At 32.2% G+C, this 23,912-nt stretch overlaps 4 protein-coding genes and 2 long non-coding RNA genes across 10 annotated transcripts; 4 read left to right on the top strand and 2 right to left on the bottom strand.

Annotated features, from left to right (window-relative positions):
• Positions 1-30: 30 nt before the first annotated feature.
• LOC105201471 (18S rRNA aminocarboxypropyltransferase) lies at positions 31-1,370 on the bottom strand. Its single transcript, XM_011169495.3, has 4 exons — positions 1,144-1,370; positions 908-1,074; positions 447-834; positions 31-365 (listed from the first exon to the last, which is right to left on the bottom strand). Exons 1-4 carry the CDS (start codon positions 1,280-1,282, stop codon positions 259-261), a joined length of 801 nt encoding a protein of 266 aa, XP_011167797.1. The 5' UTR covers positions 1,283-1,370; the 3' UTR covers positions 31-258.
• LOC105201470 lies at positions 782-2,360 on the top strand. Of its 3 annotated transcripts, none has more exons than XM_011169494.2 (3): positions 782-1,050; positions 1,602-1,740; positions 1,826-2,360. In XM_011169494.2, exons 2-3 carry the CDS (start codon positions 1,630-1,632, stop codon positions 2,192-2,194), a joined length of 480 nt encoding a protein of 159 aa, XP_011167796.1. In that variant the 5' UTR covers positions 782-1,050; positions 1,602-1,629; the 3' UTR covers positions 2,195-2,360. The 3 variants fall into 3 exon arrangements, with proteins under 3 accessions (XP_011167796.1, XP_025991064.1, XP_025991065.1); XM_026135279.2 differs by lacking the exon at positions 782-1,050 and adding an exon at positions 1,372-1,437; XM_026135280.2 differs by lacking the exon at positions 782-1,050 and adding an exon at positions 1,414-1,506.
• LOC105201469 (26S proteasome regulatory subunit 4) lies at positions 2,271-15,587 on the bottom strand. 2 transcript variants are annotated; one of them, XM_039448070.1, is made up of 5 exons: positions 15,569-15,587; positions 3,743-4,304; positions 2,940-3,326; positions 2,626-2,861; positions 2,271-2,506 (listed from the first exon to the last, which is right to left on the bottom strand). In XM_039448070.1, exons 2-5 carry the CDS (start codon positions 4,113-4,115, stop codon positions 2,372-2,374), a joined length of 1,131 nt encoding a protein of 376 aa, XP_039304004.1. In that variant the 5' UTR covers positions 4,116-4,304; positions 15,569-15,587; the 3' UTR covers positions 2,271-2,371. The 2 variants fall into 2 exon arrangements, with proteins under 2 accessions (XP_039304004.1, XP_011167793.1); XM_011169491.3 differs by lacking the exon at positions 15,569-15,587 and adding an exon at positions 4,586-4,726.
• Positions 7,877-11,069, top strand: LOC120357517. Its single transcript, XR_005574511.1, has 3 exons — positions 7,877-8,180; positions 10,012-10,122; positions 11,050-11,069. It is a non-coding gene; the product is annotated as an uncharacterized LOC120357517 (long non-coding RNA).
• On the top strand, positions 11,070-12,277 carry LOC120357518. The gene is made up of 2 exons (XR_005574512.1): positions 11,070-11,300; positions 11,384-12,277. It is a non-coding gene; the product is annotated as an uncharacterized LOC120357518 (long non-coding RNA).
• Positions 15,588-17,030: 1,443 nt separating the features above from the next.
• On the top strand, positions 17,031-21,944 carry LOC105201473 (polycomb group RING finger protein 3). 2 transcript variants are annotated; one of them, XM_026135301.2, is made up of 6 exons: positions 17,031-17,846; positions 17,914-18,027; positions 18,252-18,544; positions 19,295-19,440; positions 20,108-20,251; positions 20,331-20,595. In XM_026135301.2, the coding sequence occupies exons 3-6, from the start codon at positions 18,268-18,270 to the stop codon at positions 20,460-20,462; spliced, it is 699 nt and encodes a 232-aa protein (XP_025991086.1). In that variant the 5' UTR covers positions 17,031-17,846; positions 17,914-18,027; positions 18,252-18,267; the 3' UTR covers positions 20,463-20,595. The 2 variants fall into 2 exon arrangements, with proteins under 2 accessions (XP_025991086.1, XP_011167801.1); XM_011169499.3 differs by having other exon boundaries at positions 17,031-18,027; positions 20,331-21,944.
• Positions 21,945-23,912: the final 1,968 nt, after the last annotated feature.

Below are 23,912 nucleotides of genomic sequence, written 5' to 3'. Positions count from 1 at the left end.
GAAATAGGCAAGAAAAGAGAATCAAAGAAATTCTTTCCCATTGTTCTTTAATCATATGCTATATAATTTATATATTATGTGTGTATATATATATATATATATATATATATTATAATTTACATATATATCACAAATTCTTAAGTATGTACATACATTATAAATCTATAATGTCAATATTTCAACAAAATGTACAAAATATTCACATATGTAAAACTTGTATTACTTGATCATATGAAACAGCTGCAATCAATTGTACTTTTATACTCTTGCATTGGCTAGTTCTTTAGTTATCTCGGATACTGCGTTTTTATCTTTGTCTTCCTCCTCTTCAGATTCTGTGTCACTTGGTGGAAAGTCAGGCAGTGCTAAGGAACCGATATGATATTTAAAAAGATATAAATTAAGTGGAGAACAGTTATGTACATTGGAGAGTCGGAGACCCTTACCAAGTCTGTCTATCTTCTCCTGCCAGGCATCCTTTAGAAACTTGTCTTGTACCGCTATCACTTCTTCAGTATTTGCGCAACGAGCATACTTCTCTAACAATTCACCATTCAACTCCAAAAATGAGTGTCCCCAGCGAAATTTTCCAAGATACAGCTTAGCTTCGTCCGAGAATCCAGTTATGATTAAAGCAGCTGCAATTGCCTCAACACAACTCAATTCACAGGGTTTTCCAAAATTTATCGGATTGGCAGCAACTAGGAAGGGCAATATACGGGGATGGGTCGCCCTTACTCTGTCGAAGGGAGTGTCGTCTATGCGCGACCAACTGCAATCCACAAACGCACAGCCATATCTCTCCACAATCTCGCGATCCAGTGGAGTCACGCACTGCAGTAAAAATTCTATTTAAGACTCTAGACAAGGAGATCGTGTACCATTGTTCCTTCGTTCTATCAGTTACCTTATTGCCCATTGGAGTAAGGCACAGGCCTGGAAATCGTGTGCCCAGTCGCAGCAGTTTTGTCAAACCGTGCCTCAACAGCTTCCTGCCAGTGCACTTCTTGGGGTCGCAGTGCTCCAGGTCCCACATAGCCACGGGGAACGGTAACGACCACTCGTCCAGCGTCTCTGCAAATTCAATTACAATCCCAGACTGTTGCAAAATGTGAATCCCGAGGAAATTCGCCCCAATCTAACCTGTCTCGTCATCGTTCTCCTTGTCCGATTCCTCGGATTCCTTGTCCCTCTTCTGATGGTACCTCTGCTCCTTGCCGAGAACATAACGGGGCCGTCTTTGCAATAGCTTGCTCTTGTCTTTCTTTCTACGCCCCGACATTTTTTAGACTCCTCGAATACACTATTCGATAACCTTTCTCCAACGTATTTTTTTTTCTAATTGACGTGTTTGCGTTTACGTGATCGCAGCTTAACCTGACACTCGCTATCATATACTGATCGTCGCTGAAACGTCAACGTCAACCTTGTACACATGTAATTATTTCACAATTATTGCAATCGTGACGTCGCTTTAACCTTTTTATCTTAAATTTTATTTAAAACGTAGTTATTCAATGTTACTTTATGTGGAAATAAAATTAAAGATTTAATTCGAAATGAGCAGTCATGAAATTGTTGAACCTCAAAAATTGTTTCAGGGAGATAATCGAACAAGATAACTGCACGATGGAAGATGTGATACACACGACAGAGTACGGTTCGCAGTCAAAGAGAGACGACGATTCTCTGCATATCGCTTCAAAATGTTGGGAACGCGTTATGGACGCTGCTGTCAAGGTAAGGGGTTCTCAGTGTGCCTGACGTGATATTTATGTCGCAATTACTCGTTACACTGCTTTCTGCATTTCAATTATATTTTTAGACCGGCTACAGAGAAGGGATACAAGACGGAGAGGACTCTGTGCTGCAGGAGGGATTCGACATAGGTTACAAAGATGGTTTTGAGACTGCTTTCGCATTAGGAAGGTACAAAGGTTTGACTGTCGCTGCAATGCCTACATTGGAACATCCCCCGGACGTGTCCGCTACTCTTGATAAAACCAGACGCGGTGCGTGTTGGATATGCAACATGGAGTCACAAAATAAAACCTCAAGTCCGCACGAGAACACTCCATTTTCAGAGATTCTGAATGAACAGAGAGTGCACTCCACAGAAGTGATAAGCAAGCTACACGAGTACTTCAAGCCAATCCTAAAGAAGTCGGATATCAGTATTAATTTGACTCTTTAGATATATTTAAGTAGTATTTATATAAAATGAATAATTAAATTAGTGAAAGTTCAGTAATAATATTTTTGTAGATATATTGCTGTAAAAAATTAATTTCCTATAGAAAGTTTTTATTGACACCCGGATAATTCCGCGACTCAATAATACAGAGATTAATTATTGATAATGAATATTATTTTATAAATATAATCCCTCGGGGGAACCTTCCTTCTTTCGATAAAGCACGCTTTCCTTAGATTTCTTGAAATCGTCGCTGGTAACTTTCATACGTCGTTCACGTAGAGCCATTAAACCAGCCTCAGTACATATTGCCTAAGAGAATTAAATCCATTTTAATAAAGCAATAAAAAGAGAATTTTATTCGTGCGTGAGAATACAAAATGTATACAAGAAAATGTTTTAACATTTTCTTTTTTTAAAAAAGATTCTACCTTGATGTCCGCACCAGATAGATCATCCTTTGCCATGATTAATTCTGCAAGATTCACGTCAGGTGCCAAAGTCATTCTACTCGTATGAATATTGAAGATTCTTCTTTTAGTTTTCTCATCTGGTAACGGGAATTCTATTTTCCTATCAATTCGACCCGGTCTAATTAAAGCAGGATCCAAGGTTTCTATCCTATTAGTAGCCATAACTACTTTCACGTCGCCTCTACTGTCAAAACCTATAAAAAAGTACATTTTTCAAGTTTAATATTTAATAGAGATTTTTTATAGGCATTTTATATTAGAAACTAGCATACCGTCCAGTTGATTAAGCAATTCCAACATAGTTCTTTGAATCTCTCTCTCGCCGCCGCTATTACTATCGTATCTTTTCGTTCCTACCGCATCTATCTCATCTATGAAGACAATAGAAGGGGCATGCTCTTCAGCGACTCTAAAAAGTTCTCTCACAAGCTTTGGACCATCCCCTAGATATTTCTGTATAAGTTCAGAACCAACAACTCTCAAGAACGTAGCTGATGTTTGATTGGCTACAGCCTTGGCTAGCAGTGTCTTCCCTGTGCCAGGTGGTCCATAAAGTATCACACCCTTTGGAGGCTTAATACCCATTTCCTCATAATATTCTGGATGTGTCAATGGTAATTCTACAGATTCTTTAATCTCTTGAATCTGAGTATCAAGACCTGAAAATACCCATGAGTCATATTTTTTGTTATTTTTACATAATATTTCTCAAAAGCAGTATTTTGTCACAACAATTTGTATCTATATTGTACATTATATTTTATTACATTACTTCAATTTGCAAATATTTTAAAATCAAATTTTATGTGTAAATCTTGAATAAAGTTTTTTAAAATTCAATTTTTTTTTTTAAGAAGTTTTTAAGAATTAATTATTTATTATAAAACTATAATTTTAAAATATAATTAACTATAAATTTAACAGAATATATACAATTGCAAAATATTTAGATGAGCTGTACATCTATTGCCTTCTTTTTTCCTAAGATAGGAAAAAGAATAGGCGTAAACACTGACAAGTCAATGCTCAGTTATAAATTTTTACAATACTGATTTAGATAATAGGGAATACACACCTCCAATATCGGTGTAAGTTTCCTGAGGAGCCTTTTCAAGTTTCATAACTGTAACCATGGGATCTGTATCATCGCCTAAAACGCCAACAACCGCGTGAACTTTATGATTTAATAGCACAGAGCAACCAGGCTCCAATTGATCCTTGTCCACAAATGACAGGATGGATACATAGTGCTCGGAGCCGACCGAGGTGGACACTATTGCGTGATTGTCATCGATTATCTCTTCCAATGTTCCAACAGACATCGGTGTACCACGAAGATCGTCCACTTTCGATCTCTCCTCCTCGTTCTTCTCCTCTTGTGGCTTCAGGCGCTCCTGATTCCTGATGAATTCTTCCTCCATTAGCAGGTAATCTTTTATTCGCTCCATCTTCAATAGCTTCAGCCTGCAACGCGTGTGAGGAGTCACTTGAGGCAGTTTCAGAGCGGCATCCGGCCCTTTGGTGCGCCTCTTCTTTTTGCCCACTCTCGTGGGAATCGGTGGCTCGTACTTTTTCTTCTTGTCCTTGTCATCCTTCTTGTCTCCTCCACTGCCACCAGTCCCAGACTGATTCTGACCCTGTTGAAGTTTATTATTAAAGAATCTCGATGATAAAATAAAAAGCGTGTTGAGGGAAGTATAGTTTAATATCCTCGAGAAAAATAAAATTCTCTTCGGTGAAATTTGAATAAAAGAATTTTGAGACAAAGAGCAAACATTTGACGGCTGGCTAACCTAAAAGATCAACGAACAACGTAGATCTTGGAAAATCAGTAACAATATGCGACTGCTTTTTATTCTCTGAAATAGCAAAAAACCACTCCTGTGTTAAATAGTAGTCAATATTTTGACAGACTTACCATTCTCCCTCAGAACACTCGATTCTAATTTGACTTCTCTTCGAAACGGCGAAGTCATTCGCCACAATTCGCCAGCATTCGCCAGCGTCGCCAGCGACTCGACTTGTGCGCGGTCGATAATGAAAGATCGCTTTAGCTAATCGATAGATTTCGACATCATCGATAATAAAATGTTCAAAATTCTTCAAGCAATTTACGCTTTTCGAGAATTTTTTATACGCAAAATACTCATTAGCAGAGCAAAATTAAAGAGAACTTAATTTAGAAACACAAGAAACGATTAAATCTCCGGACAGTCCGCAAGAATTATTCATGTATCCCTCCTTGTTTCAAAATTATAATCGAAATCAGCTGGCGTGAATCTTTTTCAAAAATGTTCATGAAATTTTTGAGTCAATTTATGTTTTTTCAGATATTTTACATATATAAAATTATATCTATTAGCTGAACAGAATTCATCTGTAACGCTTCGAAACTCCCGTTCACTAGCGACGCACATCCATTTAGGCCGGAATATGAACTACAAGTCACATCCATTTGCGACTTGCCGTTAAAAACAGTGCCTCGTGAAGGTGGATGTGGGTTGTCTTTGCTAACATCCATTTTCCCGTCGATAAATCATCTGACGTTATGCGTTATCCGTGCTAAGATAATGTAGCACATCCATTTTGTTACCGATAAATCGTGTGTCGCCGTGTTGCATCCACAACGGGACTAGTTATATTTAAGAAAATGTCTTTCTATTCCAGAAAATATATTAAGAAGTGAACAATTATGTATATTTTATTTTATTTTTATTTATTAAAATTTTATTGCTTAAAGATAAAAATAAAAATAAAAAATAATATTAAAAATAAAAATTGAATGTTTTTGACACCCCGCGGAAATTTCTCCATTCTTGCCCTTCTCTTCACTCTCTCCATTTGCGTTTCCAGTTTCCGTTCCTTTCTCTCCAACCGCCTCTTCCATCTCTTCCGACTCTCCCGCCTTTTTATGACATAACGGGCGGTGCGAAAAGAAATTGAGGTATCTTCCCGAAAAGATGGGTTTACAGTACTGATCAAAAATAATTACATTATTATACATTTAATCAATAACACATTAAGAAAATTAATTTTGTCCTCTCTTTCCGTCTCCAATGTGAATTGTAAACGATCATGCACAGAATTGAATGTGTCAAGAATACAAGGTAATGAGTATTCGGGCGCCGCCAATATGATATCGTCTATGTATCTGAATTAAAACGGTAGATAGAACGGAAGATTTTTTATCGCAATGCACTCCAAATCTTGTATGACCAAATCAGCTAAAATAAGAGACAGAGGAGATCCCATTGGTAAACCAAAGAACTTATAGGTAATGTTATTAAATTTATAGGTTTATAGGTAATGTTATTAAATTTAAAAACAGTAGAATTTAATATTAAATTGAGTGCCTTGAGAAATTCATTAAAAGGAATCAGAGTCTTTTTCAAAATCAAAATAAATAATATTATAATATATAAATCGTATCATTTTATATTCGGTGTGTTGTTTGGGAAGAAATCGAGCCTAATCCGTAATTCAGCGGAACGGATGCAAGTATTTACATATCCCAAACAAATACGCTTTTTAATATGCATATTGTTTGAGATGTTGTAAAAAGATAAAGCATGTTTTTACTTACATTTTTAAGCACCGTTGTCAATTCTGCTCGACGCTGCTCGAATTAGAATAATTGTGGCAATACACGTGTTAAAAATGCAGGCTTGGGTAATAACTAATTAAAAAGTTAAAAGTTAAACAAAAAGTTAAAAAATTATTAACTTTTAACTTAATTTAGTTAATTTTAATTGCATTAATTTTTAACTTTAACTAATTATTTTTAAACATTAACTTATTAACTTTTTTCTATGTTAATTTTTTTATCTGTATATATGACAATACAATACGTCGGTATCATCTTCAGCACATGTAGAATGAATGTTTAATGCAGGCATGGTTTACTATTGGTACGAATATTGGTTGATGACTTACAAGGAAAGTTAAGAGGATGCTATAGTAACGGGAATTACCGACACATTACAGTGTTCATTAATTTTCGAATTGGCTCTACAGATCCTCTACAAAATCCTTTTACAGAACAAAAGTACGCACCAATACAAAGTGCGGGCTGGTAAATTTTACGAGAAAATCGAACAAAAAGTTAAAAATTTATTTATTTTCGGCTCGTGGATCTGTCAACCGAGGTTAACTTTTGTCATTTGCTAACGTTCTGTAGCTCGTATGTATGAAATGAGACCAGGCCGCACTTTAGAAAACTCTAACGAACAACACTGACTGTGTGTCATTCCAGTCAAAAGCCTTAACAAAAAAGTTTAACATGTAAACAGCTGTACGTGTACAAATTTCGCTTAGCGCACGTAAACAATAGCAAGCAGAGTAGTGACTGTAGTTGATAGGTCTTTTCAGAGATGGCGAAATAATCGAAAAACAAAGACAGATTTATGCGTTAGACAAAGAGCGATAGCCTGGTCTCCCTCGAAAAATAATCTGCAATGCCGACGTCGAGGAAGTTCTTCGGTCACTATAGCATCTTCTTAACTGATTATTTGGAAATAATGTTCTTATTAAAATTTAGTAATTATTTTAATAATGATAAATTTTTTAAATAAGATTATATTTTATCGATATATCATATATAAGGTTATATTTTACATTACGTAAAATCATATTTTTAATAATTTAATCATAAAATGTAAAATTGTAAAAAAATACATGACTATGTAAACAACGATATTTCTTTTTATTCATATAAACTCTTAAATTATAGTTATAAATAATAGACATGCTCGTATTGATGTTAAAAAACATAAATTTAAGAATTAGATCAGAGAAACGAGCTAAATAATTTAGGATGTCAATTAAAAACTTTTATTACGTTAGTACGCAAAAACACAATTAATGTTCCGGTACGTTTCAGCTATTTAGCATTTCCTAGTTTCACTGGCTCACTTCACAATTTGCCTTTCACCGGCCGCGGCCGCCGCCGCTTTAGAAATACCTAGACGCTTGAAGCGTATTGAAAGAACAAGCAAATCAACTCAGAACAAATGAAGATCGTGAATCCCCAACTCCAATCTAGTAATCGATGGAAAATTTAATCATTTGCGTGAAAACTGCACTTTTTTAGAAATTGTTTAAAAAAAAATGCCGCCTCCTAAATTTGCCTAGGCAATCAGACCATAGATTAGTCTTATGTGTTAATCCGATCCTGATCATTGATGATGAAATGTTATGAGATAACTTTCACTCAATGCCAGTCTTATGCATTACACCATTCTAATTATACCATCACGTTTACGCAATTAAGTTTATGGCGAATGATTTCTCGAACATTCGGGCTAGAGATTCCCTTCTTCACAAACACATACACATACATATGACATTTTGCTTTAAAAGCCCGGACCCGTCGCGAAGCAAACAGTTGTTGTCAGTTTGCCTAAACGTAAAGAAGAGTAATAGAACTATATAACACAATCTTCCCGTGGCCACAATTTCGTGCTAATCGGTCTAAAAAAAAAAACGAATCCATCGAGGACCTGCTGAACGATCTCGTAAGTACATTAATAAATTTCTACTTGCGTATTAATAAAATAATAGAGGAGAAGAGGGTATTATGACTACTGTCGACAATATGGCTAACCTTATTATTTTCTTTATTAAGTGACATTTTAACAATTGCTTATGGAGTTATTCGTTTAGTAGTCCACCGCTTTTAGTAATACTAATATGCCAATACATAATGACTGATAATTGTTATAAGGCATTTTTACTTTTGAGCACTTCTAAACTTTTTCAAGGTATGACTTTTAACCTTTAATTACATACACTTTTTCATTATTCTTAAACTTGAGTGTATTATCACACGAAGGTACATACACTTGAGTGTTTCTTTGTTATTTAACTTATTATTCGGCCCTATACATTTCGAGTTATACAAAGTTGAAATAATGAAATTTTGTTAATATGGTTTTTTAAGCAAAATTTTTATTGAAATATTTCTTCGACAAATCGATTGTCATTCTAAAGAGCGGTGTTTAAAAACATTACAGACATCATTTTATGCTTGTTGTCTGATGTTAAACAGGGATAAAATGATATTTTTAATAAAATTTTTAATGGTATTTCTAAAGCTTCAGAACGCAGGAAAATTCTAAATCAGGAAAATTCTAAACAATGGAAAATTACAAATATATAATTTTGTAACAAGGTACTGTGTTTCTCTTAAACTGAATTAATTTTTCAAAATTATTTTTATGGATAACCATATTACAATCACTTTTTTTCTTCCACCGATTATGCAGTGCATTAGATCTTTATAAATCACGTCCTAAATAATAAATATTTCATTACTTTAAGTCTAGAGAATCTGTCAAACAACACTGACAAATGTAATCGTTCAAGTTTCAATAGAAAATATTAGTTATAAACAAAGTTATTTAATAAAATAGAAAAGAGTGCCATATTACCATCTTCTCCTTTAATCAATATATTTGTTACAAAAAATTTCTAAATGTGGTGATCTCTTCGCTATTGAACACAACTTTGTATTACCAAAAAGCTATTGTTAAGACTCTGTTTTATTCAGAAAAGGATATATAGTATTATGTGAAGAAATGTTACATACAATAAAAGAATACAAATGCACAATAAAAAATTTTATTGCTATAGCAATAAAATTTCTGGAACAAGTCAGGGCTATTCGTATTTCGTGTGATTACATCTGTTGAGTATTAAATTGTGTATTTGGTATATAGAATGTAAATATGAAAAAAAAATCGTCCAAACGTCAATTTGACGTTTGCTTTTTCGAATAGCTCTGACGTCAACTGTGCGCATTATTGCGTATGATCAACAAAAAAATAGACATCACACAGCAAAAAGTAAACACAAAATGTTTCAAATACATTCAACTGGACACAATACATTTAAAGTTTTCAAAAAGAATATTATTTACCTTACTTAAATTTCGAAGAAATGCTGACTATCAGAAATTACTTCAACTGTCGCAAAACACATTTTTCACTACTACGACTGCAATATGATACCGTTGCCAACAAAACTTTGTTAGCAGCGTCGTTACATTAGAACGCGTTTACAGTATTTAAAGTAAATTTTTAATATGTACCCATCAAAAGATATTTCCATTTTCGAATTACCCCGAATTGCCCCGATCTGCCCTATATATTTTATTAATTGTGCATTAAAATAATTCTTATACTATTTCGGAATTTAAATTTAAAGTTTTTTTATATTGTACATATTTGTATTAATTCAGAAAAAGGGCGTAATTGTGTAAATGTAGATGTTTATCAATTTATATTTGCTTTATCGTCTATATTGGTTAGTATTTATCTTTGTTACATTCTGATATTGCTCTTTTAGCGTTTCTTCTGGCGGATGCAGGGTACGATGTGTGGCTCGATAACGCATGTGGTAACACATATTCTCGTGAACATAGAAATAAAACAATCTCGAAGATTACTGGAACTTCAGGTGAGAAACGATATATCTATTACATGTGTATTCAAGTAATTAGATTTATTAGTTTTAAGTACATAATTTTCCACTGACAATGAAATGTGTTTCTATTCCAATTGAACGTTTTTATTAGAATGATAAATTATTTGTTTTCAAGACAATATTTCGTAGAGATAAATAAATATTTATTGTAATTATTTCTTTCAATTTGGAAATTATAATTTAAAAAAGTATATATTAACTTAAAACAAATAAATTTCTTTCTATATAAAAAATCATTGATAATATGAATAATAAACCAATACAGACTAAGGACCTTTATATATAATATATTGAGATTTCTTTAGTTTTGTAATCAAATTGGAATTAAATTCTTGCAAATGATAATGTTGAAGGCCATTTTTAAGCAACTATTTACTATAAAAATTAAAAAAGTATATTGATAAAATATTTTTCACTTAATTTTATAGTTTTATTAAAAAAGACCCCCACTTTTTTTATGAAAATTGAGTTTTATTTAACTGAGCTTAAAATTCAGCAATTGATTTGTTTGATGCTAATCAAAAATTATTATCGACTACGTTTACACGTCACCATTAATCGGGTTTAGTAACATCCGTAGTTATGAAACTGGCCAATTACAGTCATTCCATTCTTTAGAGAAATACTTGTGATTGGTCAGTTTTATAACTACCGATGTTATTAAATCCTATTAATGGGGATGTGTGAATGTAGTCATCGCTGCAAGTTGATCCTATAAGCCATTTCTAAGGTACAAGCGCCCCAAATTAAAAAGATTAATTACAACAAACTTATTATATATAATATATCTGTATATCATAGTTATAAAAACTCTATGTACATAAAAATAATATTTTTCGAGTTTTAATGCCTTCTTTTTAATTAAACATAATTTATGTATATTCTGGTTGCATACTATAGTTGGCACGAGATCGGTACACTTGATCTTCCAGCGATGATCGACTACATTGTGAAAACCACCGGCCGTGAAAAAATATTCCACATAGGGCATAGCCAAGGTACCACCTCTTTCTTCATCATGGCAATGGAACGGCCTAAATATCAAGAGCTCATCGTGGAGATGTACGTTATGGCTCCAGACGTTTACTAAGGCAGAACAGAGAGTCCCCTTTTACAACTGCTCATCACAGTTCATCTAAAGCATAGAGATTGTACGTAACTTTTATGTTTAAAAAGAATTAATCTCGAGCTCAAATAAATCTTCCGTATCTAATGATCGAATGTACTATTGCAGATTTTGCAGAAATTTGAATTCAATCTTGATGAATTCAAAAAGAAAAATGCACAATTAGTATGCGTGAATAAAGCTACTCAAACAATGTGCTTGGATGCGATGTTCTCGATAGGTGGATTCAATTCTGAGCAACTCAATTCGGAGCAACGAAAGAGCACTCCACGATGTGCTTTTGATATTTAGGCCGTTCCGTTGCCATGATGAAGAAAGAGGTGGTACCTTGGCTATGCCCTATGTAGAATATTTTTTCACGGCCGGTGGTTTTCACAATGTAGTCGATCATTGCTGGAAGATCAAGTGTACCGATCTGGTGCCAACTATAGTATGCAACCAGAATATACATAAATTATGTTTAATTAAAAAGAAGGCAAAGCATTAAAACTCGGAAAATATTATTTTTATATACATACAGTTTTTATAACTATAATATACATATATACTATATATAAGCCTTTAATGCATATTTATTCATAAGCACATAAAAAATTAACCAACCATGGCTAATTATTTTCCCTTACATTCAACTGTAATTGGTCAATTTCTTGCGGCTTAAGGTTTACTACAACTATTGTATATAAACGGAAACTTACAGTATTCTCAACTATTATTGTATATTAATAAAACAATTGTACAAAAGATATTATTTCGCAAAATCAACTTTAGGCATTAACTAGAAATTAGTAATTTTAATTAAACATTTATTTTTGATATTATTGTCTTAACAATTATTATTTACTTATTTATATTTATATTACTCCCATTAGGCTTTGTTACCGGTAATCTTCGGACATTTTACAAGTAGTCAAACTTCTTACTATGTATACATATAATACATATTCTGTTTGTAAAAATTTTTATATTTTTGTGTTCTTGTATGCAATAAATATTTGTTTTGTAAAATTGTGTTTTTTTTTAAGCAGTGAAAATCTAAAATTGATCTGAAGAAATAATACTTTAGCTACTCGTATAAGAAGGTAATTTTAGATGAGCAAAGTAAAATTGGTAAAATCTTGGGTAATCTCAGAAAATATGACATAATTTTTAATACTCTAAGATAATCTTGGGTAATATAAGGTAATATTTGATAATCTGAGGTAGTATTGGGTAATCTAAGGTAGTATTGGGTAATTTTAAGTAATCAAAAGCAATTTAAAGGTAATCCGTGTTAAAGGTAATTTTTGTACACCATAACCGCTAGTGACCAACCCCTCGCGTTTCTTATTCATTTGATTGAGCATCTGGTTGTATAAATACTTTTTCACATTGATCTAAAGAATAAAGCATATCGTTCGGGTAGCTTTATTCGCGCATACTAGTTGTGCATTTGTATTTTTGAATTCATCAAGATTGAATTCGTACAATTCAAATTTCTGCACAATCTGTAATAGTACATTTGAACTATCAGATACGGAAGATTTATTTAAGCTCGAGATTAATTTTTTTTAAATATAAAAGTTACGTACAATCTCTGTACTATAGATGAATTGTGACAGCAGTTCATCTATAGCAGGAAGACATATATCATCACTCGCGATCGCGATTTCGCTCGCGCTTCAAGTACTCATTTTCGGCCCTCACATAACAGATTCCTCGATGCGATTGATCGAGCGTAAATTTAAATTTATTTTATTTGTAAAAAAAATTTAAGTTTTAAAAATTCAAAAATTGCAGTATCCTATATAAATAATAAGTGTACGGTAAGTTAATACTGCGAAAGTAATGTATAGTTAAGTATATAATATTTAATTAATAATAGAAATCTCAGGTGCCGCCACATATTTTGTAAATTAATTTTTTCATATCCTTTGACTTCAATATGACAAATTTTAATGTAATCTGACGCAAAAAATTTTGAAAGACAAAAAAATATACATAAAAATATTTTTAAAAAATTTTAAAATGTGTTACGATTAAAAGTTTATAGTTTCTTGGAAATGTTTTCGTTAAAAAATCTAAAATTGTTAAGTTAATTTCTTTCACATATATTTTTCCATAACTTCTATATAAATGCGTAATTTTATTTTTCTATCACTCATTTTCATCTTTATTTACAAAATGCTAATAAACTGCATGGATATACGATTAATTCTTTATTATTTCAACAGTAATAATTTTAAGAGTAGTTTTAAAAAATAAATATAAGTATCGTTATTATTAGGGATAGCTAAACTTAAAAGTGAATTTATTTTAAGCTTATAATTTTTCCAAAAATAATGCGTCATTTTAAATATTTCAAATTAATACAGTATTTATATGAAAAATTCACGCGTCTATCGTATGTGTAAAAGAGACTTAATATTTTTATGTCTAATTTATTATAATTTTTTCTCTAATAAAATATAAAAAACTCAAACTATGCGCTTCGATAATGCAATTATAAACAAAATTAAAAAAGAAAACCTTAGATTGCTCTATTTTAGGTCGTAAATCGGATTTTAGACAGGCCTGGATTAAATTACTCATGATTATCATTATTATTAATCTTTAATCGATTACTTTAGTTAAAGTAAAAACTTAATCAATTGATTATATAAAGTAAATATCAACAATGGCTATGCACCATGTACCACGAACGGCACCTCTCACTAATCCTATCCCTTGTCAATGGCTACGCAAGAACGCTTCTCATCCCATTGCCCCACCTACAGTAATAATTTTATGCAGTATACATCAAGTTTAAATAATTGTTTTTTTTGTATGAAATTGTTCTTTCTCATTTACTCTCATTACAATTTATTTCATTTATATAAAATTTTATATAAAATTGTATTCAAAGTTACCTTTTTCTTGCATTGTTTATTAGTTTTATACAGGTAAGTTCGGTTTAAATATTATATAAATAATGGAACTATTTTTTTTTTCTTAAATATTTTAAATCTATATATATACAAAATATTTCTAAATTGAAAAAGATGTTTATAAAAAGCTGCCCTGTTTTAGATTTGATACGTGAATTCCGCAAATTAATTATCTTTTTAATTATAAACAAAAACAAATATCCTTAATCTATGAAGTACACAAAAGTTATGCCGCAAATTTTTTAATTATTTCTATATTATTTTACATATTTTTTATAAATCAATATAATTTATTAGTCTCTTTGGGGTCACGAAATAATATATATACTTTACGTTATGCTTACATAATTTTTTTTAAACAACATAAAGCAATGTATATTAGTATAAAATGGATAACATAATATAGATAAAAGTAATTAAATAATTAAGTAAATAATTAATATCTGATTTTAATTTTAAATAAAAATATATATTATTAAAAATAAAAAACAGAATCTAGTTTTTACTATTTCTTATAAAGTCTGAATCTTCTACAAATCATCTATGAATTATTTATAGAGATAACACATAAAACATAATTTATATATTTTACATGTAATATAGATTATTTATATTCCAGGTTCGATTTTTGGATTAGGCTGTTATTTTTTTCAATAAATTCTTTACAGTTTTTTTTTAAGTTTTCCTTGTTGGCATTATTGCCATGTTAAATGTTTGTTAGTATCATTATTATTAAATTGATTCTCAATTTAATGTAATATTTCTATTTTCATTTAATTAAAACTGTTTTAAGAATCCTCCGAACGATCCTGTCAAATAATTTATTGACGTGTAGTTTGGCGCATTAAAAATGTATATAAAATCACAAAAAAATATCAAAGAATTAAAAGTATCCTAAATATCGATCGCATTACAAAATAAATTAATTTTCGAATTGATTTGACAGATCGCAATCCTTTTTTAGAATAAAAGTACGCATAAAAAAACTTGGATAGGATAGACTTTACGAGAAAATCGAAAGAAAGAAGAGAAGAAGAAGCTTGTGAATGGCCATGCCAACGATTTAGCTGATACGATTTTTCGAGACGCCATACACCAACGATCTTCAACGTGAATATACCCTACGATGCCAACGTACATATATGTATGTATGTATATGTATGTACATACATACAGTCAGTCAATACTTCGGAAAGCACGCCAATCGCGTCTGTTGGCACACCTGGCGAAGAGATGAGAGCAGAGCGCGCGTACACAAATTTAAAATTTTTCGTATCCTAACGGCTCACGCGCGATTCATTGACTCGCAATTTATATGAGCGCAATCAGGACGTGACACAAATACTAAAATGTGGGGGCAAATAAACATACAAATAAATTGACTCACCGTTTGTCGCTGGTCGTTCCGTCTAGCTCAGTCTCATAGTTTCAGCCGCCACTTTCCAAGATCCAAGATTCTCCTCCTCTCAATTCATACTTGGCACAAACGCACGACATTTGGTTCGTTTTCGGCATCTCCGGCACTCACGCTCGTCGAAAACTCGAGATACAGGATACGGGGCAACGGAGAAGACTCAGACGGAGAAAGCAACGCGATTGAACGCGCGACGCGACTTTGCACCGTCCCAACTGATCGTCATTGTCGTCCGAGTGACACGAAGGATCCAAGATTCACGACGATTCGCCTTGATTCATACTTGCCACGAACGCGCGATCCTTCGTTTTCGGGACTCTCGAAACCCTCCCGGTGCTTACGCGTGTCTGAAACTCGGAATAGGAAACAACGAAGAAGTTGCGAAACACGACTAAACGCGACACGACTTCCTATCATGCATTCGACACGACGGATGTCGGTACGAACGTCGACACTTCACTTTCGACAGTCCACGACATTCGAGAAACACTCGCTCGCATCAAACACTCGTAGGGGAAAGTAGGGTTATTGTACGCACTGCGTAATTGTACGCTTCGTGGTTTGGCACCTTCCCGATGAATAGAAATTATATCACGACGATATTTGTAGGCTGAAGGCATTTTTTAAATATATAACCATACGTTATATCATTTAAAAACGTAGTTAATTGAAAAAATAAGAAAAAGTAAAATCATGATTTTTCTTGCGATTTTGGCGTTCAGAAAATAAGGCAATAAGTCCGTATTTTTACTTTAGTCATTTAATTTTGTTATACCTAACAAAAGTACGTTTTTTCCTGCGTTCTTTGAGCTATTGTTTATTAAATTTAATTAAATAGTCATCAAGTAATTGTTTTTTTATCAAATCAAGTTCGCCGTCGACAATTTTACGCATCCATCTTGAAAGGCGTGAGACCACGTGAGATCAACTATAGTGCCACTAGTACAGTGTAGTGCAGTGTAGTGTAGTTAAAAGAATGGGCTATAACCTCATTTTTCCTCCGCGTCCATTTATCCAACCGCACGTACAATTACCCAAGGCCCGAGAAATTTTTTCGTTTAACCACTTGCTTCTTTTTGCTGAATATAGCATTACCAAATAAAAAATTGTTCAATATGACAATACATAATGATAAAAAAATGTTTAAAGTTTCTATTTCTGTACTCGTATCGATTTCAACTTTAAAAATCACTTCACTGCGATAAATTTCCCTTAGGTGCGTGCAATTTACCTACTTTCCCCTACGGGATGAGGAGGATGTGAGTTGAAATGCGTTGCGACGCACCGCGACCTTTCGCCGTACTCCCTAACCGACCGACTGCTGGCACTGCGTACTGCGTAGCGGCGTGACGTATGACTTACCACGTGACTGGCACCTGCGCGCCGCTACGCCGCTGCTACGCAGTGCCAGCAGTCGGTCGGTACGCCGGTTAGGAGGGACGGGGGAAAGTCGTGGCGCGTCACGGCGCATTTCAACTCGCATCCTCGTCGTCCCGTACGAGTTTTTGACGCTAACGAGCGTTTCGAGAGTTTCGTGGAGCGTCGGAAGTGAAGTAAATTGTCGGCCGTTCGTGCCAACATTCGTCGTCAGTCGGATGCGATGTATTGTGCGAAGTTGTGTTGCGTTTAATCGTGTGTCTTGCATCTTCTCCGCTCTGCTTCATATTCCGAGTTTCCGATGCAGAAAGAAGATTATTGCAAGGAGCAAGTGCAAATCTCGCGAAGGAAATGCAGGCTCAAGCTGAAGAAAAATATATCGATTATTTTAGATTGCCACCTCAATTATTTGATGAATTATTAAAATTAGTCGGACCTGTTATTACCAAAGAATAAGTAATTCGTGATCGTATTTGCCTAAAACCGACTACGCAGAACACTGCAGTTTTTAGCATCAGGAGATAGCATGAAATCGATATCGTAATGACAATTATTTGATGAATTAGTAAAATTAATAAATTAATTATTAATTAATTCTTTTGTTTTTCTTTGTGACAACACGTGAAAGATGAATACATGCGCAAAAGTTATTCCGCTGAAAACGGAAAAAGAAAACGACGGAATCAACGGAATGAAACCGCTACCAGTCACAAACGTTACGCAGTTCCGTCATTCCGCATCCCATGTGAGCGCATCCTCCAGCCTCACTTTCGAAACTTCGTCCTGCTTCGTCCTAGCAAGTTCGAGTCGCTCGGCGCTGGCGGCGCCGCGATCACACCTCACTCCGTTTTGTTGTCGTATAAGTAATGTTAAGGTACTGAGTTGTGTTTTTAACAGATTTTTAGTGAAATTTCCTTAGTTCCGCAAGTCGCTCGCCGTAGGTCTGTGGATCGAAGTGCGAGAATGTTGCGGAATACGCAAACCCACTTTGCAGAAGTCCGCAACGAGTAGAAGCTGGCGAGGCACCACACCGTGTGGTTACATTCGAGATTGAGGTTAGAGTCCGATAACCCACTTTCCGCTCGCACAGTTACCTGGCACGATCCTTGAACCGCGTATCCTTGTGCATTTGTAATGGCGAGTTAAGCCGACTCTGCGTATTTCTCTGTTACCTTCTCAAACGGTTACCTGTTTACATTGTAGTATTGCTCCATTCTGGTAACCTTCAGGTATTAATATCCGCTTCTAATTAATGCAACCGTTATATCCGCCGTTACAGATAACATCTCTGTTAAATGGTGATTATCGATGCCATGGAGAGAAGGATAAAGCTGAAAACTCTAAATAGTCACATAACATGCAAAATATGCCGCGGATACCTGATTGACGCTACTACTGTCACAGAATGTTTACATACGTTCTGCAAGAGTTGTCTAGTGAAACACTTGGAGGAAAAGCACACCTGCCCGACATGCCAAATTGTCATACATCAGTCACATCCACTGCAGTACATCAGCTTCGACAGAACTATGCAGGATATTGTCTACAAATTGGTTCCTGATCTCCAAGAAAGTAAGAACTTAAACGATACTTATATTATTTTGATTTATATTAACTTTATATATTTTCATTTATTTTATTAATAATAGATTTATTTACGTTATATATGAGTGAATAATTAATATTAAATAAATTTTCACATTTCAATTGAATATAAGAATGATAAATATTTTTTTCAATTTTTGCTTCATCCATTTTGATAATATCTCGTAACTACGAAGGATACAAGCTAGAAGGAAAGGAATAAGAATAAATTAATTAGTTTTTTTATTTAAATATATTAAAAATGTGTTTAATTTAGATGCATTTAAATTTCATTCTTACATGCATGTAATAATTTAACCTTTAAATAATTTAAGCTGGTTATTGCTTCAAAAAATTTAATTTGATTTTGCTCTTGCTTTGCTTCAAATGATAGAAATTAAATGACAGAAATCAGTTGCTCGTTTGCTTATATATACCTTTGAGATAAAGATTGTAAGTATTATCTGAGTTATTCTTTGAGATATGGTTAGTTAAGTTAAATTAAAAGTTAACTTTTTTATATTATGTAATATATAAGTGTGATACAGAAAAGAAGAATGTATTTGAGATTCATTTATATAAATAAAATTAATAAGCAAATAAATTATATCTCTTGATTAAATGAGAATGCTATTATTATTAGGCCTTTTATCTTATCATTCTTTAACCTTTAGTTTCCAATTTCTTCTTTGTACTGAAGGAATTTCTCTTTTTAACTGTTAATGTTTTTCATTCCAGATGAAATCAAAAGAGAAAGAGAGTTTTACAGAGCCAGAGGTTTGCCTTGTCCTAAAGATATTTTACCCAATGCTGCTGAAATCGAGGAAGAAAAAGCCAACGCAGATGCACATGCAGAAACAGATTATCATCGTACTGACGAACAGGCAAGTACAGCATCGAGAATACATATTAAAAGAGAATATTTAATTAAAAATAAAGTTGAAAAAATTTAATTAATTTATCGAATAATAATTACGAAAAATTTAGTTATTAATTATAAAATATGATTAAAATTTTATAATTGCATTGAAATAAATCTTAGGTATTAATCGATAAAACATTGTCGATTGATTGATTAAAAACAATTAATTATTATCGATTAAAAAATTAATCGCTAGTTTTAATCACAGCATTAATTAATGTAATAAATAAAATATTTTATATACTAATACCGATTTGAATGTCTTCAACATAAGAAACATTCTTTAAGTTTGTAATAATTTATAAAAATTATTATTTTTGAAATAATATCATTAATGATTTATGATATTATTTTTTGATTGATTAAAGATTTTTTTAATTCAGTAATGTTTACTTTATTTTAGTAATTAATTAAATTAACTGTGGTTATACTTACCATTAATTTTTAATTTATGTAAGGGAAGACTTAATCAATTTATAATAACACGAAATTGTTTGATAATTAATTTTATTAACTGATTATATTAATCATGATAGATTTTAAAAATTTTTAGTCGTTTATTTTAGTTAATAAATAAATTTGTTAATTAATACTCAATACTGAATAAAACTAATGTATGACATTTGCAGGTTAACGTATGTTTGGAATGTACAAACTCAAGCTTAAAGACCCTAAAAAGGAGATACATCAGGTGTTCAGCTCAGGCTACAATAACACATATGAAAAAGTTTATTGCTAAAAAAGTTTTGAACGGCATGGAGAAATATAGAGATGTAAGTATACCTGGCAGTGATCGAGCGAGAGAACATCTTCACCATTGTTATTAATTAATTCGTCTATATTTTTTTGCAGATCGATATTTTGTGCAATAACGAACTGTTAGGTAAGGACCACACGCTAAAGTTCGTTTATGTGACGAGATGGAGGTTCCGGGACCCACCTTTGAGGCTACAATACAGATCACACATAGATATGCAAGACTAACCTTTTTACATTCGAGATGTACAAAAATTATGAGGGATATGCTCCTTTATTTGTACATTTTTCTGGTTACATTCTCGTCTTAACTGTTGTAGTACTTACTTCTACGTTGATATTCGCAAAACATTTGTGTGGAGTTTATAGAGAAAAATATTGGTTTTGCGAGTCAGGGCGACACGTCGATTTCAAGATGTGTTATTCGATATTAATAATAGCAGGATTTCATTATTGCGTGATAATAATGGGATCTTCCTATTGAATCAAAGGTCATTCTTGTCATGTATCATATTGAATTTTAAGATTTTATCTTTATAACTAAATCAATTTGTAAATCAAGATTTTCTCATTAGCGCACTACGTCTGATTAATGTTTACGTGTACAGGGAAGTGACATCTCAAAGAAAGAGGGAATCTGTATTTCCAATTCTTGGTGTGTAATATGCAGGGTTGGGAAATAACGCATTAGTTCTAACGCCGTTATTATACTTTTTTATGGTAACAATCATTACTTTTTTATAACGGTAACAATAATGTCGTCACATTTTTACAGTAACGATCACAAAAATCGTTACTTTCATCATTACTTTATAAATATATAATACATGTTTACGAATCATATTCTGGTTAACTAAAACCATTATAAATTTTATATTGAACTGATCAAATAGGGTAATAGATAAATGTATGCCACTAACAAAATTTCGTAAAAAAAGCAACGAATCGTTACTTTCTGAGTAACGGTGGTAGTAACGGTAACGCGTTATATATTATAACGCATTACTTTTATAAAGTAACGTTTCCAACCTTGATAATACAATATCTTCTTTCGTAAATATTCGATCATCACCATTGTACAGATTCTGTGCCTGCGCGTCAAGTTTCGGCGGACCATGTTTCTTCCTCATATGCAGATTCATGGCGAACGAGTGAGACTTTCTACATTTTACGACGGTGAAACAAAGCTTCAGGTTCTCATTTTGTGAAACCGTACATTCTTTTTATAAGCACATACCCTACCTTTGTACATAGGATATTTTTGACAGAACGTGAACAACGTTGCATGTAGAGAGACGCACAAGCTTTGTATTAGATAAATGAAAGAAATCGGGTCCGGATAGTCGGACCTTTTTAACTTTGTATGTTTATGCGCCGTACAATATTCTAATCGCGTCCCAAGTTTCTCTCGACGTCGGTTCGTGATTGGGAAAGAGAAAGAAAGACAGATAGTATCAAGTGATGAAATATTTTCAGGAGATTTGTTGTCGAGCGGTGCCGTGTCGAGCGGAACGCGTGGCGCTCGTCGCTTGTAGTGAACGATCCCGTTTCATCCGACGATCGCTGACGAAAGGTGTGATTGTATATAAACATTAGGAAATCGAAATGCGACTTTTTGCGATTTTAGCGATACCGCAAGAACGCTTGTACGTTGTACGCTGTGTATGCGCATCTCCATAAATTATTAAATAAATATGTTTTGTACAGTAATGACTGTTGCTTTAAAACTATTTAGACAATTTAAACAATTTATCAGATGAATATAAGAGATATCTAAACAAACATTACTTTTTTAATAAGTTAACTTACAATTAGTTTATAAGTACAACACAAGTTTATTTGTTTATTTATAGAAAAACTAATCTATAATGAAATTTTGTATAAATAATTTGAATAATTGGTATTTTTCCAAAAAATTGATATTTTGTCATTATTTTTTCATCAATGCTTTTTAAGTTGAAATATAATAAAAAATAATAGCAAAAATACAGTAAATAAATTATAAAAATATATTATTTACATAACTGTTTCATATTGTACACAGTTTTAGTATTAATCTTTATATGAAAAGTATAAATATTAATACATTTCTAATTTCATACATGTGATGCTTAATACAAATTCTTTTTCCATTCTTGTTCGAATAAAATTAATGCTTGAATAATCACCATAAGGAATATTGTATCATTTTTTTAGCAAAGTACCGTTTGATTATTTACATAAGTGATGCCAGAAGAGGAAATTTGCTTCTCACTCTATTTTCTAAAACATTTTTCTCTCTATATTTCAAAACATCTTTCGACCATCTGGCAATCGTCTGATTTATATATCAGTGAATCATTGTGAACTATAAAGAACAGAGTGAGAAGCAGATTTTCTTTTCCAATATCTCTTGAGCCTTCTTCAATCAATATCTATTAGAAGATGTATTAGAAGAATGGCAAAACATTGAACTATTGATGACTATTTAAGAATTGTATATCTCTATTCTAACAAGAATAATAGTGATAAACGGTAGCTTACCATGTTTTTAAGACTTTTCATATTTTAAATGTTTTTAGAAGAAAGATTTTTGAAAAAAGAATATCTTAAATCTCTCCAGATTTTATTTCTCTGCAAATTATAAAATAAAAAATCTAGAATATTTCAAAATTCACGATTAAAAAGAATTTTAGAAAATGTGTAAACTTCTGAAAAGTATGCCAATTTATTTAAAAAAATCTGAGAAGTTTTCTAAAAAGTTATAAAATTATACAGAAATTAAACAAAAATCAGAAATTTATATAAAAATTTTGAAAAATTATATGAAAACAATTTTCGTCAGAATAATGACTGTTAGAACAAATGGTAGATCAACATCTTGTTAACAGTAAACGTGATATTTTTTCCAAGTATTTATATTATTTTATCTTCTGCATCATCTGCATGTCGTCGACATTTGAAAGATATTTTTTTCCCAAAAATCTGATGCTTCTTATTATTGCAATATCCCAAGGATGAGCCTTCAATCTACACATACAAGGACAACATGAATATAAATTTATTCATTTAGTATTTATATATAAAGCCCACTTTACACGATCTGTAATTCGCAACAAAATTTAATATAGAGATTTATAATTTTATATATCAAATTATGAATATAATTATTCAGATGAGAAAAAATTGTATCATATAATTGAATCATAATTTGATTTAAAATTTATGTATAAAATATTTGATTGTTTTTTTCTTTGACATGGGTTATTATATCTATCGCAAATTAAATATAATTATGGTTTAAATTACTGGTTTAAATATCAATAATCTATATTCCATGTATGTAAATTATTTTTTTTGTGTTTTTTATGTAAATAATAATCTCGTGGATTGTAAAAGATTCACGAGTAGTAAAAATTATAATACGTTTTTTAATTTTTGATATTGTATTTCTTATTTTATTTATACTAAAATCAAATGTATTATTAACAAATCTTACAACTTACTCTTTCCTGTATTGTGTTACCCAATTTATAATTCACATTGCTTGTATTGTCTACATATATGAAAAGGATTCGTGTAAATATAGACGTAAACATTACGTAAATAATCCATGTATGCGTAAATCTTGAGAGGTACACGGTATGTACAACCTCTGATTAACATTTGTCTATGATTTGAATTCGAACGAGGCAGGAA

The sequence above is a fragment of the Solenopsis invicta genome, chromosome 4 (genome assembly GCF_016802725.1).
Source record: "Solenopsis invicta isolate M01_SB chromosome 4, UNIL_Sinv_3.0, whole genome shotgun sequence".
NCBI lineage: Eukaryota > Metazoa > Arthropoda > Insecta > Hymenoptera > Formicidae > Solenopsis > Solenopsis invicta.
This window is presented reverse-complemented; position numbering and strand designations above follow the sequence as displayed.